The sequence below is a fragment of the Opisthorchis viverrini genome (assembly GCF_000715545.1).
Source record: "Opisthorchis viverrini unplaced genomic scaffold opera_v5_175, whole genome shotgun sequence".
Lineage (NCBI taxonomy): Eukaryota > Metazoa > Platyhelminthes > Trematoda > Opisthorchiida > Opisthorchiidae > Opisthorchis > Opisthorchis viverrini.
This window is the reverse complement of record NW_008751833.1, coordinates 203378-221155: the sequence shown is the minus strand read 5'-3', so window position 1 is coordinate 221155 and position 17778 is coordinate 203378. Positions and strand designations below refer to the sequence as shown.

At 44.9% G+C, this 17778-nt stretch overlaps 2 protein-coding genes across 2 annotated transcripts in view; one reads left to right on the top strand and one right to left on the bottom strand.

Annotated features, from left to right (window-relative positions):
• Positions 1–366: 366 nt before the first annotated feature.
• T265_07573 (hypothetical protein) overlaps positions 367–17778 on the top strand; it is a gene marked incomplete at both ends in the record, with an annotated part of 24506 nt that continues 7094 nt past the window's right edge. Inside the window, 5 exons of the mRNA XM_009173130.1 lie at positions 367–710; positions 785–885; positions 11026–11411; positions 11784–11871; positions 17479–17680. Of these exons, the coding sequence (XP_009171394.1) occupies positions 367–710; positions 785–885; positions 11026–11411; positions 11784–11871; positions 17479–17680 (1121 nt within the window). The remainder of the gene's footprint in view (positions 711–784; positions 886–11025; positions 11412–11783; positions 11872–17478; positions 17681–17778) is intronic.
• The window catches only part of T265_07572 (hypothetical protein), a gene marked incomplete at both ends in the record, with an annotated part of 20482 nt that continues 18905 nt past the window's right edge, over positions 16202–17778 (bottom strand). Inside the window, one exon of the mRNA XM_009173129.1 lies at positions 16202–16609. Coding sequence (XP_009171393.1) covers positions 16383–16609 — 227 coding nt within the window. The remainder of the gene's footprint in view (positions 16610–17778) is intronic.

Genomic DNA, 17778 nt, shown 5'->3' with positions numbered 1-17778 from the left:
GTTGAGACACATTTCATTGGTTGTTTTTCACTAGCCCTTGACAGATGAGTTGTATTCTTAGCATCACTTTTGACCGCTTGTACGCGACAGTGATCAATAGAGCAGCTGGCTCGCGCGTTCTTTGACTTTTTCTGGTTTGGTCAAGCACACCAGGCGATCAGTCGGCTATCCAGACCGGGGTTCACGGTGACAGGGAGCCATTAAGCGACTGTGGTCCACAACATGTTGGCGACGGGGCTGGGATTTGGGGAGAATAAAATTAATAAATTTGTCATGCTCACTTGTCTCGAGCTTCCGGAGTAACAGTCATGATTTCCAACCATCATCCAAATTCGCAAATTCCGTCCGAAAATTATCTTCGGAACCATGATTCGAAGGTTGAATTGGATTCTGCATCGTAGTGAAACTCAACTATTCTGTTCGCAACAGCGTCAACAGAGAATTTTTTCGTTTCAGTTTTGGCTGGGCTTCGAATTTCCAATCTGTGGAGGATTGCTTCGACTAACCTCAACTGAGACTTCAAATTTTGCCTGTTGCTGTTGCAAAATCAAGATCAGTTCTTCTTGTGAAAGTGGCACTGTGGAGTTCGATTTCCAATTGTTCCGTCGCCAACTTGTGGACCACAGTCCCTTAATGCCTCCTTATTACCGTGAATCCCTGTATGGATGGCGCACCAGGCGATCAGGCGGCTATCCAGACCGGGGTTCACGGTAATAAGAAGGCATTAAGGGACTGTGGTCCACAACACTACTAGAACAGGATTCCTATTTATAAGTCATTCCAGGTCCTACTACTATTTCGGTTGTCAGGATTTGCACACATACACGGGACTATCAGCAACCATAGCCGTCGCATTCCGTTTGCCGGGTAGCCTCTGGGATTACGGTATGTTCTTACTAGTAAGGATTGCGTATGACATACATTTTTGGTTTTCGTGAACCAGCTTACTCAGCTTCCTAGCACCGTGAGTGAACACATGAAAATATCGACTGAAAGTGATCTCTCATCAATCAAACCGAATACCTAAATTTTTGTGGAGCAGTTCGAAGTACTTGCAGTGATTGAACAAAGTTATCAGGAACTCGACTTCTTGTTACTAGTCCCAATTATTTATAATTTTTCGTTATTCTCTGGGATGAAATGATTGTTGTCAGTCTGTGAGTTTGGTAATCACAACGGTTAGTTACGAAGGAACTTAATTAATTCGGCTGAATTAGGCATACTTGTATGAGCATGAGGAAGGTCGGTTGCTGAACGGCGTTGAGGTGTTTTGCAACTCGCCGCCCATTTGGTGAGTCCTAATCTGGTAGAAGAGCGTAGTGAATTACGTTTTTCAGGATTCATCTATCAAAATTCGTGTTACTGCGTAGTGTAACCCTCACTTCTCACTCGCGGTCGATGTCTAACTTTGAGTGCATGATCTGAAAGTTATAAACTGGTTTAATGTGCAAGTGGCTAGGATTTATCTACCCACTGGATCTGATGGGAACAAAGCAAATTTTGGCGACTGAGGCATGGGTATTAGTGGATTGGTGGTCTATTTGACCTCAAACTGAATTGGAATCCAAGTTGCCAGAGAGATGGCATCAGGTGTTATACTCCGTGATCTTGTTGGAGAAATGAACTTGGAAGGATGTAACATCAGTAAGTTTGGGGTGCAATTGTCATCGTGCTTAGTCCAGCAACGATCGTAGTTAGACTGCACTGGAAAACGTAAAACCGACTGCTGTTTATTGTATTTCTAACTTACATCACACTCAAAATAGTGTAGTCTCACGAAAAATAACTGTTAGAAGAAAGTACTGGTGATCCTCGTTTCTTCAAATGAGGAACGTCCACCAATGAGCAATTCCATTTTTTCTCAGTGTAAACCCTCCGTGCTGGCGAAATTCTTCACTGAGCGATCAAGAAACACTACCTCCAGTGGAGTAATGATCTGACAAATGCGAAACAATCCCCATACAGGTTTCCGTGGCATCTCTTTTTCTTGCTAGATAGAGTGAAACGAACCGGTTTTTCACGCACCCAGAGCAAGCCAAGAAATGATCAGTAGTCCTCAGGCCGTGATTGAACGCAGTTCACATCGCTTGTATAACTGACAACAATAGGATGTATTGCTAGGTCCTCATCTACCAAAGAATCGAAGTTGTGGGTTTTGGCGAAGCATGGCAGTTGTCGGGCTACCGTTGCTAGCCAATGCTGGATAAAGCCCAATTAAGTCGTGCCTTCTAGCTCGTGGCCAGTTCGCGAGGTATCCATCTAACCGAGTTTATAGTCCATTCCGAATGGCTCGTCTCCGGACACCCTGAGCATGCTGCTCTTCCAACTGCGGTCTGTTGTTTACCTGTGGTGTTTCGAAACGATTTTATCGCTTGCAGTTCCGTCCCCAGGTCATTAGGGATTTTGACGTGTGATCTGTTTTGACAGCCGTGCTTGGCTTTGGCAAGAAAGCAGTATGGCCATAACGTGCATGGGACCTGACTCGCCGCAAGCTTAACCTAGTACTGATCCGGCATCCTCCGTGGGTGGCGTTCACGATAACTTTTATGCCACTACCGTGGTGCTTCCCCCTCCGGCCCATTCCCGTTCAGTTCCCGGATAGAAGTGCCACACTTAATATGATGATGGGACCGTTTGATTGGAAGGTGGTCATTGTGGGGGTTGTCTAACTCCAGGCCCAGTAACTCGAGGCTTTTATGGTTGGTTATGTAGGAAGCAGTTTAACTCCAGATGCCTTACTAACAACACGCTTGGGGTATTCAAATCACGGTTCGTTTTTGAAATCACAGGGTTTCAGAACGTGTGCCGGGTTTGAGGTATACCGTTGGTGCGTACTGTGACTTCATTCCCCACACCCGATGAGTGTGGCTAATATTTACGCAGGCTCCCGAAGTTGCCCGTGCGGAGTTATTTTTGGCCTGTAATCTCATATGTCGTTCAGGCGGGGGACAGTAGCATGTGTTAGTAATCACAAAGCCGACGGGTCGTAGGCAGTTTCCTTGGAGGCGGCATCGAATTGGGTTGCCTTTTGGAGGGTACTTTAAACACCATATCAATTTGATAGGGCTAGGAGTGTTTGATCATTGCAGCAGCATTTTCTTCGATGGGAACCCCCTGAAGTCTCACCTGTGGGTACTGATAAATTCGCGTCAACGGCTGGGTCCGAATATCTGCGTTGTGTGACGACTGAAGAACACCCAGGAAGATGTCGCACGTGAATCCATCCTCTGCATACATTCTTTGCTGACCACACCGACATGTGATATAATCTTCACTATCCCTGTTGAAGTTTCTTCGTTTCTTATACTTTCTACGCTCACACTTAATAAGGATAACCCATACAGAAACCTGCCTTTCTAGCGAAATACACTCAGTTGCAAAAAATTGGTTTTGCGAGAGACTCACCTGGAACCCAGCTGAATCTCTCGTTTGTGATGTTTCAAGCAGAACACAAGGTTGACGGAAACTCAGGGTCTGGGCCTACCTGATGAACCCCAAGAAGTGCGAAACTGGTCGTGGGTTGTCGAAGAATTTTCAGGTACCTTCTTTCTCTTTCCCATGGCAGATCTTCCATCTGATCGTCCGTGTGGCTATTGATGTAAGCAGATAGTTTTGCGCTTTCAGTCCCACTGTTTCACACTTTGGAAATCACAAGATGAACTATCCCCCTTCTCTGTATGAGTCAACCCAATGGGGATTTCTTAACGTACAAACAGATAGCTGCGATGTTCTTATAATGCGGTTACTGGTGATGTGACATCTGGTAGCCTTAAGCTGACTTGATGAAATGGACCGTGTGTTTAACACGTTGTGTAGTGTGCGCTGTTTGTATGGGTTGGCAACAGTGTTGGTCTAAGAACGGTTTGCAGAAATTGATGCACTTAATGAAAGTTTCTTAAAATGCTAAAAAGCGAACGTCCCTAATTCAAAGTGGTCCTCTTCCTGGACAACTCAAGTATTGTCTCGATAATGTGTTGAAATATTGGTAGCTCGGGTGAGTATTTTGGTTGTTGATCAGGTGATCGTTAATCAGTTCGCCGAGCTTGGCAATCAGTGCACACTGATGACGTCTCCTCGTATGGTGATGAAACGTTTGCGAGCCAAGTGCCGAGCTGGGCGAACAGATCAACAGCCAATAGTCTCGGTAAATTTATTAGCACCTGGATTTGCGAAGCATTCAGACCTTTAGAATCAGCTGATATGCACCCACAGCTGATCTCTCACATCCCCAAGAAGTGTGTGCTTTCCAGATTAGGAAAAATACCATGAATCCAATACGTTGGAGTCACTGAACGGCAAACAAGAATGCCCCCCTCGAATCTGGCGGTTATTGTAAAATTGATGTAAATACACATAAAGTAAATGTGATGACGCCTTTCCTGGTGGAATAGCGTTTGGAATTGGCTGTGCTCTGGCGCTTAATAAACATCGGGCTGGAAGCGCCTATTTTTATAACAGGAATCTTTGCATGTAGATCACGTTGTCTCGGTTCCGCGTTTCACGAGATCCGATGCACAGAGTTCTTCCTATCAAAGCCCGTCGGGCTAATATGTTCCGCATATCAGATCGATCCGGATAAGAAGGCCACATCATGTCGAAATACTGGTCACACAGACACATTTACTTCTTGTCGATCCGTTCACTTGACTTTACAAAAGGTATGCAGACTTTTCGTCACCCACAACTAAATCGTAAGAAACCACCAGATTCTTTTGCTAATTAAGTGCACTAAGCTTTCATGTGGAGGGTTTCTCATCAGAAACGTGAATACGCGCCAGACGACGTCCGCATATTAATGATATAATCGCTTTTGTGTTTGATTTCTACCGCGTCAGGCTTGCTTGGTCATGGCAGAATATAGCCTACTTCAGAGGTGTGTCAAAATATGCGGTGCCGAATCGATGAGAAAGTATACTAAGCTGGAGGAGGGGGCTTCTAACAGCATGAAATTGTCCTTTCAAACCATAAACCTATCCTCCCTTCGTTCAAGACCGTCCATGGTAGGTTTGAACAGATTCTCCTGTTGCATCTTCCTGTTCCGTTCTGATTCGTTTTCCTGTTGTTTCCATATTAAATTTCGGAACTCCAGACAAACGCACGTCGATCTTTCAGCCTATCAAGTACAAGAAGAACAACTAGTTGAATTATCTTGGTTCGTTTGCGAATCGAACTGTGACCAATAACAGCACAGCATGCAATGGTTTGTTGAATAAGTGACCGCAGGGTACTTTACCTCCGGCCGGCTTGGTGGGTTTATATTAGACAGTGTAAAGTCATGCGAGATGATTTCATACCGCACAAGGCAAATACCATGGCAAATGGTGCTCAGAATGAACACATGGTATCTCGACTTGTGTATGGATAAGGGTGGGAACACTAATTATTCCGCGACCAGCTTTCACTGCGTACAAACTGCAAGTGACAACCAAGACAACCTTAACTACTGAGCGATTGGTGCGCAGCCATGTGCGGAACGAACTTGATGACCCACCTAGTTCAACGGCACGAGTAGATGGAATGAGTGATACGCACTCAACCATCCAACTAAGTTTTGTTATAAGGACATTGGCAATGTTAAAAGTTACTCGTTCAAAGCGAAATGACTGACACGGCACGGCTAGTGCACTAGATGATGAACTCATTGGGTGCACCCTCTGTCAGAGTGGTCCTAAGTTTAGAAGCCCGCAGAAATACATGAGATTGTCACAATGTTGATTATTTGCCAGAATGAAAATTGACTTGCTCTGGTGTTTCTAAAGTAACTAACCCAGGAATACATAGATGATTCGATTGATGAAAAACCGTGTATAGCATTCGGGAAGTTATTTTTGGACGTTCCATCATGTCAGTTGCTCATCGTGTTCGGCAATGTCCATTTTTGTTGAACTTTAGTTTCAGGATACCATAAAAATTTACATTAAATTTTAAATGCTTTTTCTTGGCTAATATGAATCTTTAACTTGATATGAAGACACAACTGCGTTGATGACAAGCTACAACAAATTCAATGTGGGTAGCTAATTAGATGCAAAAACCAAGGAAATAGCAGGCCATTTTTCCAGAGGGAGGAACAGGGAAACTCTGAAAATGGACATTAAAATGAATACGCACTTTGCGATTGACAAACAAAGCAAGCCCTCCTATCCAGGCCATTGAAACTTGTCTGACAAACCCGACCATCCCACTTGATGGCAAGGTGCAGCCATCTTATTTCGGATGCTGGTTAAAAGTACAGAGAGGTGGCGGGACTGGAAACACGGCAGTTACCCAGATCGGCATGAGCGATGGAGGCGCATAGAACATAGTTAAGTGTGCCTAACGTACCATAACTTGAAAGTACATGTTGTCCAACCTGACTAGCACGTAGTAGCCCTCCTAACTCTGAGGTTAACTAGTCGAAGCAAAGCAAACAAAATTCAATGTAATCTTGACCGAATGACATGCAGTAATTGAATGATGTTTAAATGCTGGATGATTTAAAAGCCCAAAGCTCAGATGGACATCTTGATAAGGTATGACTCAGAGAAGCGATGTACTCAGCGGTCATTCGCACGCTACTTGTGTCTGAAACGTGACACAGTGATCTCAAGGAATTTACTTGCTTCGTTTTCGTTAAATAAAAAGCGGAAGCTTATCTATGAAGCGGTGCCTGAAAAGAGTATAAAAACATTTGTACCGGGTTAGTTACTAAGGCATTCTCAACCCACCGTGCTCATCAGACTGAAAAGTTAGTAGCAAACTCACTGTTGTGAAGATGGGCTTGTCTGGTTGCCCCAGTGACAAAAGATAAGCTGAGCCGTTGCCCTGTAGGGTTTTGAACTCATAGTCCCGTGGTTCAAGTCCAAGTTACAAGTTGTGTGTACATCAGCCCACCCCACCTCCACCAAAAGTCACTCATAAATTAAAGATTACAGCATGACTGACCAAACACAGTCCAGCAGCAATGACGATTGCTAGACAAGAAACTTGACTAAATTCAACTTGGATCTGCTGCTAAAAGAGATATCAGTCCACGCTGAAATAATTAGAAACATCGTGCAGCCTTTCACTCTTTCACCTGAACTGAAGATGGTAAGCATATCTTGGAAAGCTTGAGTGCCATGTGAAATGCGGTCAGCTGGTTTATGAATCACAGCATCGTAGAATATGTTATGTATGTAGGGCTTGACATTATAGTGAGCATCCCAGGCGGTATATGATATCGCAGGGGCAGCGCCTACACATACACTTATGCATAGCACCAATGAGCTGGTACGGTGGTGGATTCTTCCTCATAAATGATATACCAGGCCACTGTGATGCCTCGGTGGGATCGCAGAAAGTTATAAAGATGCTGATAAGACTTTAGTGCTTTAGTTTAAACTAGGGTCGAGGCAGCTGGCCTTTTTCCTGGACGCAGTAATATGGTTAAAAGACAAACAATAAAGTCACGATGTACACTCATTTGCATAGTAATTTGGGAGGATAATTCGGATGACTTAACCGAATCCCGGCTGAATTTTCCGTTTATGACAGTTAAAGACGCTGTAAAAGGTCGCTTAGTGATTCAGTTGGGACGACATTTGAGATACCATGTCACATTGAATCGAGAAAACGCGCCACTCGCAAGGTTGCTGTGGGCGTTTTGATAAATCTTATAAGTAGTGAGTTACTTCTAAAATATAAAACCCCTAGAACGCTAAATTTTGGCGCACAACGTCTTCATTGCATCGGATTGATGTAAAGGAGAGTGGGACATGGGAAACCTTGAATTTGGAACCAAGCACAATGCAAACGAAAAGAGAGAGAGTCCCGGGACGAGTGGCAGACACAACCTTGTGCTCTCAAAAGCCCGACTAATCATCACAATATCGTCAACCATTGCCAGCAAGCACGTCGAACATCTGGGAGACGAGTTACAGGTCAGGGGACAGAGGTCAGAGGTCAACCCAAAAGCATGCAATCCATGCTGCGTTTTACATAATGACGTCCTGTGACGCAAACGCATGTGGCCATTTAATGGTCAATAAACTGGACAGTACTTGCACGGCCCAGTTAGTATTCACTGTGTTGTTCCATGGTGCCCAGAACTCACGATTTTACTAATCCAGCATAATGTCTACGAGTGAAACCCACGAAATTCTATTCGTTTAACATAAATGATTAAAGCTAAATTATCCCCTGCGTACGAGCTTGGAAATATGGCATATCTCATTGTACAAACAGCAATTCTCAGCACATAAACTTCTTAGGTAATAAGCTGTTACCCAATTCAAGCAATCCAATCCTCCCGAAGGACCTAAAAGGATACCGCACACAAAATATTAAACTTTTGACAGAAGGTTTCAGAACCAGCAAAGCGTTGGTTCGTAGAAGTCAGCTGTCAGTCGGTCATATAACCAGCTTGACCGTATCCGTGTTCGGTGGCATCCGGTTCACACCAGCTGTCAGCAGACGCCCTTATCATAGTGTGTACTCTTGGGTGCCGCACTGTTCTGTTTGTATGATGCAACTTCCGCACAGCTCTGCTTGGTTTTCTCTCTCTGGTAGTTACTGGACTGGGCATTCAGCAACACGCTAGCGATTATGGCACCTAATTCCCCTCACAAGTTATGGACGCTGAAACAAGAGTTGTCAAGCGTACCTGCTGGTCTCTTACCTCATAAGTATGGAAAGCGTAAATTAAACAAACATACACCAGTGCATACAATGTAGGCGAACTTGTAGGTTCGTGATCATCATTACAGCAAACAGAACATCAATGTTACTAGCGTGTACTCGGTAAGTCCCTGAGAGCTGATATGGAAGAGACCTGGTACTGGACTACCAGAATCATTCTTAAGCATAAACAACTCCAAAATCACCCAGAAAATCTGGCTAGAAATTGACAACATGAAGACGTAAACGCTGTTTAGCCACAATATTTTGCAATATCTCCGGCCGATTGCACTGAGATTCATGTGCATCGCATTTTAAAAAGCGGGTTAAACTGTCAGCACCCAAACAAATCGCAGCCTCCCTCATGCACTTGTGCCAAGACAAAGCCTCACTTCCCTTGACACCAACAGTAGTTTTATTCGGAAATGACCGGTATAGTCCTATTTGTTTATACTAGAATCGATGTACAAGCACCGGAAAATTCAATACCTCCTTGGTATCTATCTCTGAGTTCAGAGTTTTGGCCTTATTCCGCATTCGTCTAATTCATACCGAATACCACTTAACAAACCAACCCCTGTGAGTAATAAGTATGTCCTACAGAGCCTGTGCCTCCTCTTTGTCTTCAGAAACAGGAACGATATCGTCTGCATTCTTTGTACTGTTAAGTTGAACACGAGGGTTTTGAAGACCCTTTAGTCCACCCCCTAAGCAGCCCTCAGACATATCCAACATTATCGATCCTTTCATCCTTCTATCTCCTAAAATCGGATGTCCAGTTTGCCCGGTTTTGCCAGGTATCTGATAATGCTTCGAGCTCTGCCTCTGGCCGGTGTAGTTGCGATCAGGGGAAATATGCGCTCATTCCTCCAGCACAGTGACGGTCTTAATAGGGATCCAATGTATGGATGAAGCTGACCGGACTGTATCGCTTCAAGGATACAGTACCCCATCCCCATGCCACCTCGAAAAATGCTACGAACTCCAATGTATCAGACAGAGAAGTCTCACTATGGAGGAACGAATATCATAGAAGGGCGACGTGTTGCAGGTCGGCTAACCAGCACTGGAAATACAGCTATGAATAAATTATTTGGTTTTGAGTTTCATGAACGTCTCAAGGGCCAGGCAAGGCATGCAAATTCCGCGGACACGCGAAAAGCGCCGAAGAGTGCATGGATGGAATCCACATCGGGCTTTCAGAAATAATACCAGGGCGTTATCGAACCTCGCCATTGGTAACCAACGGTAATGTGGTCCGCTGATGGACAATCTTTAACCGCACGATTTCCGGAAACTGCAGTTGAGGTGCCTGACACGCACACAGCCGTAACAGACATATACTACTGCTCGTGCACCTGGCATCGAATCCCCAGTACGACCACCCAACTGAACCCGAACAGTGCCAACCCTACGCGCTTACACCTACATTGCACCACTGACCTTGTAACGTCTGAACGCTTATCCCTTTACAGAAAAGTATTTGGATCCTCATGAAAGCTGTTAGTTGCACACTCCGAGTGGCAGTTCCGTTGCGATGTTAATTGGTGAGCTGGCATCTGTCGAAGCACGCACGCAATGAGCGACGGCGCATGCTACTTTTACCCATTTGTCGGTGCAACCAGGTAAACGGCTTTTATCCGGTGTAAATCTGGAGAATAATATCGGATGATAACAGTTACCAAGCTATCACTACGTCTAGCTGATGAACTATAACTGTCAAACCATGTGGCGATAGTAAAATGCCGGGAACCACAGTGGAAGCGAAAGGCAGCATTGTAGTTCGTGCCACTCATAAGACGCAGCCAAGACACAAAACTCCTGCTAGCGTTGGGTGGTTAAGAATCAATTTGAGCTTTCCGACCGTGACCAGAGAACATCGCTTCTCTCATCATCGCACACCTGGCCCTACGATATATCCAAAATTAGCAGTGTCGGGGGGTTTCGTTGGTCGCTGATCGGTGGTTGATTTAGGCGATTAACTCGCAAGCGTCTGCTACCAAACGAGAAGAAATCGACGGTGCGCTGTTGAGTATGCTTGCATTTTTATAGCTTTGAAAAGTATCTGCTATCCAGTTAACGGCCAGTTGGGCTCATTGGTCTCTTTATGATTTGTGTTGAGTCATGGTCAACCTTCCTTAGGTTCGATTGGTTATCCCGATGGTCTCTACTTTTAGTAGATGTGTCTGACATGTCTCGAGTTTGGGCTGTCTTGTGGACTGATTATCTTTAGTTTAATTGCCTGGATGTGGTGTCCCGTTCCTGCTTGAGCCAGTTAATTAGACGCCCCCAGTTTGTTCCTTTGACTTATTGTGCGCATACCTTAATCACATTTATTCGTCAATCTGACTCAGGTTTCCCTGATTCTTCTACAATTTTTCCATCTAGTTAATTATGCAGTTCCGAACGCCATAGTTCTGGAATTTCTGGTCTACGTGGTGTATAAATTGGCGCAATTGCTTTGTTACTGGTGTCCCCGTCGGAGTACCATAAACCCATACATTCACATTCTTTATGATTACTTGAGTCATCATATGAACGTCATTCCAGTCGAATTCACGTCCTTCCTGGTCCGTGCGCAGGGATATGAGGACAAATCGATCATGTCGTTTAGCGGCAAGTTTGCGTTCATGTTCCCCGATAGAGTCTCCTTGCCGTTTATCCTATATGACGTACATTGTAATCACAGCGTGGAATCTCATACAACACACGATTCTTCATCAACAGATTCAATTTTCCGTTCGATTCTGATAGCTTCCACAACCTATTCGCAGGTACGTATGCAACTGTATGCAATAATAAAAGTCCTACAGTGCATTTCAGTTGTGCTCTCGGCATACAGAAGTGTGATTGGTTTACCTTCCCTTTGTGTTGTTGTGTTAGTTGTACTCAGCCATCTGGATAACCCTCAAGTATTTTTTTGATATCCATATCAGTCGTTGATTCTATAGTATTGCGGCTTTCCCCAATCCACTTGAAATGTGTCCGAATGCAGTTCTGTTTGTGATAATTTGGATGCTTGTTGTGACAGCTTAGAATTTGGTCTGTATGTGTCGCCTGCTGTAGACTTGTTTGTAGTTGTCCATTTGATAATCTAGTAATGGAACTATCCATAAATGCCAGTTATCCGTTTTCCTCTTTTTTAGTGTTCTCGATACGGACGCGTAGGTTCGACAACCCCGAATAGCAGAAAAAGAAACGGGTTCGTAATTCTATGGTACTATTTACAGAAGGGTAAGCACCTGTGTGCAACAAACCTCAATTGTTCGTACCGTCAACAAATTCAAAGGTCTGTCACTGACCGGCACAATTCAGTGTCAGCGTCCGCACACCAAACAGAGGCAAGCGGAATGATGGCTCATTGGCGTGGGTTGCGGTCGCTCTTTCCGACGACAGTCTCGTGATTCTAAGTGGACGTGCGATCACACGGAACTTACGAGAAAACAAGTCAAGGCAGGCTCAGCAAACGGAACATGAACGCCCATGGGTAAGTAGGTACGCGGCGCACATTCACACAGACACACGTGCCAATACACAAGTGTCGGATAGGACGGCCTCTGCGGCTAGGTGAGTGGCGCGCACGGATAAGCAAAACAACTGGACGTCAAAAGTACATAGACGGAGTAAGCAAATGAATGGGAGAATTATCACAAGGACAAGTTAGATTCAACACTTCGTTCACTGTGAAAACGTTGCTCAGTAACCGGCCTTTCATTTTATTTGATGATGACATAAATATCGTCCATGTGGCCGACTCGTGTTTTAGAGCTTATGTTGGGTAATACAATTCGCTCTCGCTTTTGCATTGTGATTTTGTGATAAATCCTGAAAGCAGAGACCTAATCGGTCTTCCTTGTTTTTGTTCGTACTAGACACTTGATTTAATGGTGTTCTAAGCGGCAATATGCAGTTATCTTTGAGTGGAGCTTTTGTTTTAATGAACTAGTCAGGTTTGTCCATGATCCTCGTTGGGCGCTTTTTTCCAGATGTTCCCAGTCTTCTTCAGTCTGACCATTGCTTATTTTTCTTCTCCCAAAAGGGTGCTGAATGTTTTGTTGCATATTATGGCCAGAATTACGGTTTCCCATAGTTGCTGAGCGTTCTCGTCGAGCCCTTTAGATTTCTTTGCAGATTCCAGGTTGGCTAAATACTCAACGTTTGTGGTATCTTTGTAACTGTATTCATTGGTGAGAATAGTTTGTTCTGCTTGCTGCGTTGTTCATCGAAACGTCCTCTTGATTGTCACTGTTCTTCTGACTCCCAATCGACCTGGAAAATTTATTTTTACGATAAGCCTTTTTGCTCTTGGTGGTGGATGTAGCTCCCCGATCTACTGCTATACTGAGTTGCCCCAGAATCTCCGGCCCTATTGCCTTGAAGCACGACCCTCTACTTCGATTGGCTATTAGCTATTATCCTGATGCGATTGTGTGTGCTTGTAACCACGATTCTAAGCATCCGTTTACCATTCTACCTGGCTAGTGTCCAAGTGTGTGAATGTTTCACTGTTGCCTGAAAGGCTGATAACTGTTCAGCTGTAGCACTCTTTCGGCACCTAAACGCTATGCCACCGAAAGGAAGGTGAATGCTGGGATATTTCCAGGTCACCCCATCCAAGACAGGGGAAGTCCAGATGCAGAAATCGGATTCGAACCACGGACCTTCCGATCAATAAATTCTCGCCTTAACCACTGAGCCATCTCATCCCATTTTCACAAGCTGATAGACGAGCTCGATTTACAGGCCGACTGACATCTGATCGACAACCAATAAAAATACCAATTGTTTGCCTATGAGACGTTCAGAAAGAGTCCGAGAGCGAGTCAGAACAGAGCCCAGGTTTTCGAGGATAAGCAACGTTTCACTTGTCTAAGAACAAGCGTACATGAGCTGAAATGTACATACAAAAGTTCAGTACAAGTATATATGGTAAGTATAAGAATAAGCACACAAAATCATGACATTCACCCCGACAGCGTTTGAATAGGCACATATGAGCTGACGTAGACAGGAAGTGATGTACTGAATCAAGCTGCTCTGTTTCTCAAACTATAAGGATGAATGCGTCGCTCTTGTTCTAGAATCCCAGGATAACTCGGTTGGTGTTCGGAGGACGGTACAGAAGAAGATTCAGATGCTTGAGAGCTATCGGGCTGACGTCCGGTTAGTTCAGTCGTATCTGGGTGTTCGGTATCCTCGTTGGTTTCAGACAGATTGAGAACATTGTCAGTTGTATTCTGAACCGCCGGGGCTAGACGGCGAAGGGACACGGTTTCGACTCTTCCGTCTCGATGAGCAATGTGTGCGTAGTGTGGGTTGCAGTTCAGAAGGTCAACTTCTTCTACTAGTGGTTGGTACTTGGATGACCTATCACCTCGTTGCAGCAGAACTGGACCAGGGGTGGTCAACCAAGATGGCAACGATATTCCAAATGTTGATCGACGTGCGTATTGGAACAAACGTTCGTGTGGAGTACAATTAGTGACTGTACATAACAATGATCGGAGGCTGTGTAGAGCATCAGGGAGTACTGATTCCCAACGGGAAGGCGGGAGATTGTGAGATTTCAGCGCTGAGCTTATTGTTTTCCAGAGAGTACCGTTGAGACGCTCAACTTGACCGTTACACTGTGGATTATAAGCTGATGTATGACTCATAGCAACACCTTTCTCCAGAAGAAAGCTATTGATCTCAGACGACATGAACGATGAGCCTCTGTCGGAATGGATATAGGCTGGCATTCCGAACAGACAGAAGATCTGTGTGAGACAGTCAATCACAGTTGCCGAGGTCATATCACACAAAAATCACGACAGCCTAGCTCTTCTGAAACAATATCCAGTGAAGGTAATCATGAGTAGACATACGCAAAAAATACAATACAGTAAAGTAGAATTCAGTGTAGTTGGAGGCAAAGAAACAAAACGAGCTAGCAACGAAAGGAAACAGACAACCTGAGGACCCAAACCAGGTGCGCAAAGTAGCGAGCTGCATGGTGGTCCAGTAGGTTTGGGCGATGGTGGTTCTCTGGGCACCAGCAAGAGCCGTTGAAATAATGTTCGTAGACCTATGGAGGGCAGTTATAAACGGTTCGACTGAGTCCTCTTAGGATATGGTTTTAAAATCTACAACGTTCACCAACAGAAAGTGCTCACCCATGGTAATGACTTTCTTTTCAAAGTGCACAATGCCATTAGACCTGCCATAGATCACATGACTGTTCGTTAATTTGCTTAATAGAACTGGGTGAGAAACTCACTGATTTACCGTATATTTATGCATGCAGGCCTATCGATAGTAGCCGAAAAACGTAACGAAAAAAATAGAGTTCACTAAGATGAGGTTAATTGTGACTCGCCAAAAATCGACGAGGCAATTATGGATATAGCTAACTTGACCTTCCTTCGCGGACTCGTTAAGAGAGGGGGGCAGTGCCACAAAGTAAACGCGCATTCAACAAATCCCGCAACCGCCTGTAACTAACCCAAATTTGTTCAGCATGTTTCAAGCAGCTGTGGCGCTACCTGAATGGAAAATTGTGGCAGGCGGCCAAGCGATCGACATAACGAGCGTAGTCACTGGGTCACCATTCGAGCATTCCGGCCAAACCATCACATCACTCAAGCGTGAACAGCCTGGTATGTGCGATATGTAAGTGCCAGTGATATGCTTGATGATGACGCGAGTGACGGAACTTACCAAACATAATTGGGGCTTTCGAGATTCTTGCACTGAATTCATCAGACACATTGCCACCAAAGACAATACAACTACTGATGTATGCACAATTCTCCAAAACTTTCATCAATTCTTGAATTGTAAGGCATATGTTCTGAGACTGCACGCCCCGCAACATGACTCTGAAGGTCCAAAGCGCATGCCGAAAGATGGTATGGAGGTGACCAGACTACTCAGCAGGAGTAGCAATGCGCCTTCGTCTTCAAAGATGTGGGCGACGTCACCCGCGCATTTCAGATCGACAGGGTTCTCACCAGCAACACTTTGAACACCGGGGTTTTGAAGAACTTCCAATGTTCGCTTCATTCGCTCATCAATGACAAAGGTGAACAAGAACGGGGAGAGTGGACATCCTTGTAGGATCCCACTTTATGTACGAAAGCTTTTGAAGAGCTGATCATACGCTCACACGTCCAGAAGTATGTGAATACAGGGACCGGGTTATGTTCACAAACGTCTGCGGCATTCTTTATGGAACAAGTGTGGTTAACAGCATTGACTGATCGACGGAATCGAATGCACTTTTGGAGTCAAGGAACACCAAGATTGTGAGAGGTCTGTACATGTGGCGCTGTTCTAACACCCGAATGAGTGAAAATGTGGTCAACAGCCACTACCAGGACGAAATCCATCTTGATGCATACGGATCCAGAATTCGCGTGCCGCCGTAGGATGACGAAGAATCAGTGATGGTAAAAGCCTTGTTACCACGGGAGTCAAGCTGACACAACTACATTCACTGCGACTACCCGGTTCTAAAATGAGGGTCAGCAGTATGGCCAAAACGCTTCAGACGTACTTTACCGTACTTCATAATTTGGCTACAAAACACTCCACAGAGCTGGTACAGACTTGCCTTCCACTGTCCATTACCCTAGCCGTAACTGGCATTTAAATTAACCGGTGGAAACAATTCACCACACAAAATGCGTTATATTTATCAAGAATACGACATAACAGACATGTGGGAGTACATAAAAATCTTTAATCTATATCTGGGAATCTTGTTAACGTTTGCGGATTGTGTTTCCGGCCCAGTCAATTTTGTTAGCATTTTTGAGCATGTTCAATCCGTCCTCGAATGCTTCACGGGTAATCATTCGTTCTGAGCGAGAACGTAGTTCCTCGAGAATACGAGAATAAACAAACGTGAGCACTCTGGGTCGTTCTTCCAACAACGTCCAGATGGCAGCCGCCATCTCCTCGCGGCGCTTGCGCATGCTGCTACTTACACCTGTAGGGTAAGCAAGAAGACTCCGCTTATATTTAGAACCAGTGACTAAACAATAATGCACTGGACACGGGAAACAAAACATATTTAGAAAATGTCGGAGTTTTCGGGGCGGGGACTACAGTCCGCCAGATTTGTGCGTTAACTTCATCTACTACATCACAGTCGGAACCAATACAAGTCCCAGGATACCTAAAACGCCCCTTGGATAAGTGGCGTGTTCGGTGCATGCATGTCTAGCAGCATGACTTTGAACTTTGTGAGTAGAACGCGCATGACAAGGGGTGGAATGACTGGTTAGTCCATCCGAAAACGCCTGTGTCTTCTTCAGCTTCTTCCAGCTGCTACAGCTTTAGCGTGGACATGGAAAATAAATGGGGGGTAGCCACACATTAGGAACGACTGCGTAACTAGTAGACTGATATTGAACTACAGCGCTTTTCTACCAACGTAAGGATTTAGACAGCCATGCAACGACCACGCTTCAATCCGGCAACTGCCTGACCTGTGAATGGGATTGTTTTGTAAATCCCAGCGACCGTTAAGAGGTTCCCACTCAAAGGAGACGGTGGTTACTGAGTTGGCTGGTAAGGGCTTTCATACTTCAATACCCAGTTATCGACCCATCATCTTTAGACCGTTTTCCTCCTGTATTTGATTGGGCGAGAGGTTGTGCAGAGCAAGCGTTCTGATATAAGTAAATAGCCTAACAGATATGATCGCCAGAATATCACTGGCTCGTCTGGCGAGAGCGAATGACGTCTATAGAGTACCACCTGATATGTTTCGACACTGCTGACACCATGTCTCCATTAGATTTGGGACACACGGAGTAAAACCATGAGTAGTCGATTACCTCATATATGTTTCAGAGAGAACCGCACCAAAGACGTGCATGACTACACCCCTGAGAGGTAAAGCGTCACAGTTACGGCGCCACGGTTTCCGAATGTTGGCAAAAGAAACGTTGGCTTTCGCAAATCTACGAATGAATTCATCCACTGTAATTGGTGCAACTTCCGCGAAGCTGCGGTTAGCAACTACCTATTGTGCAAGCACAAGGCTCTATCCCATGTAAGCCTTCAGTAGCAATTCAAACACCGCGTGAATGGGGCTCACCGTCCCAAAGACTAGTGGTTACTTGTAAATGAAGAGAATAACTACACGTACAC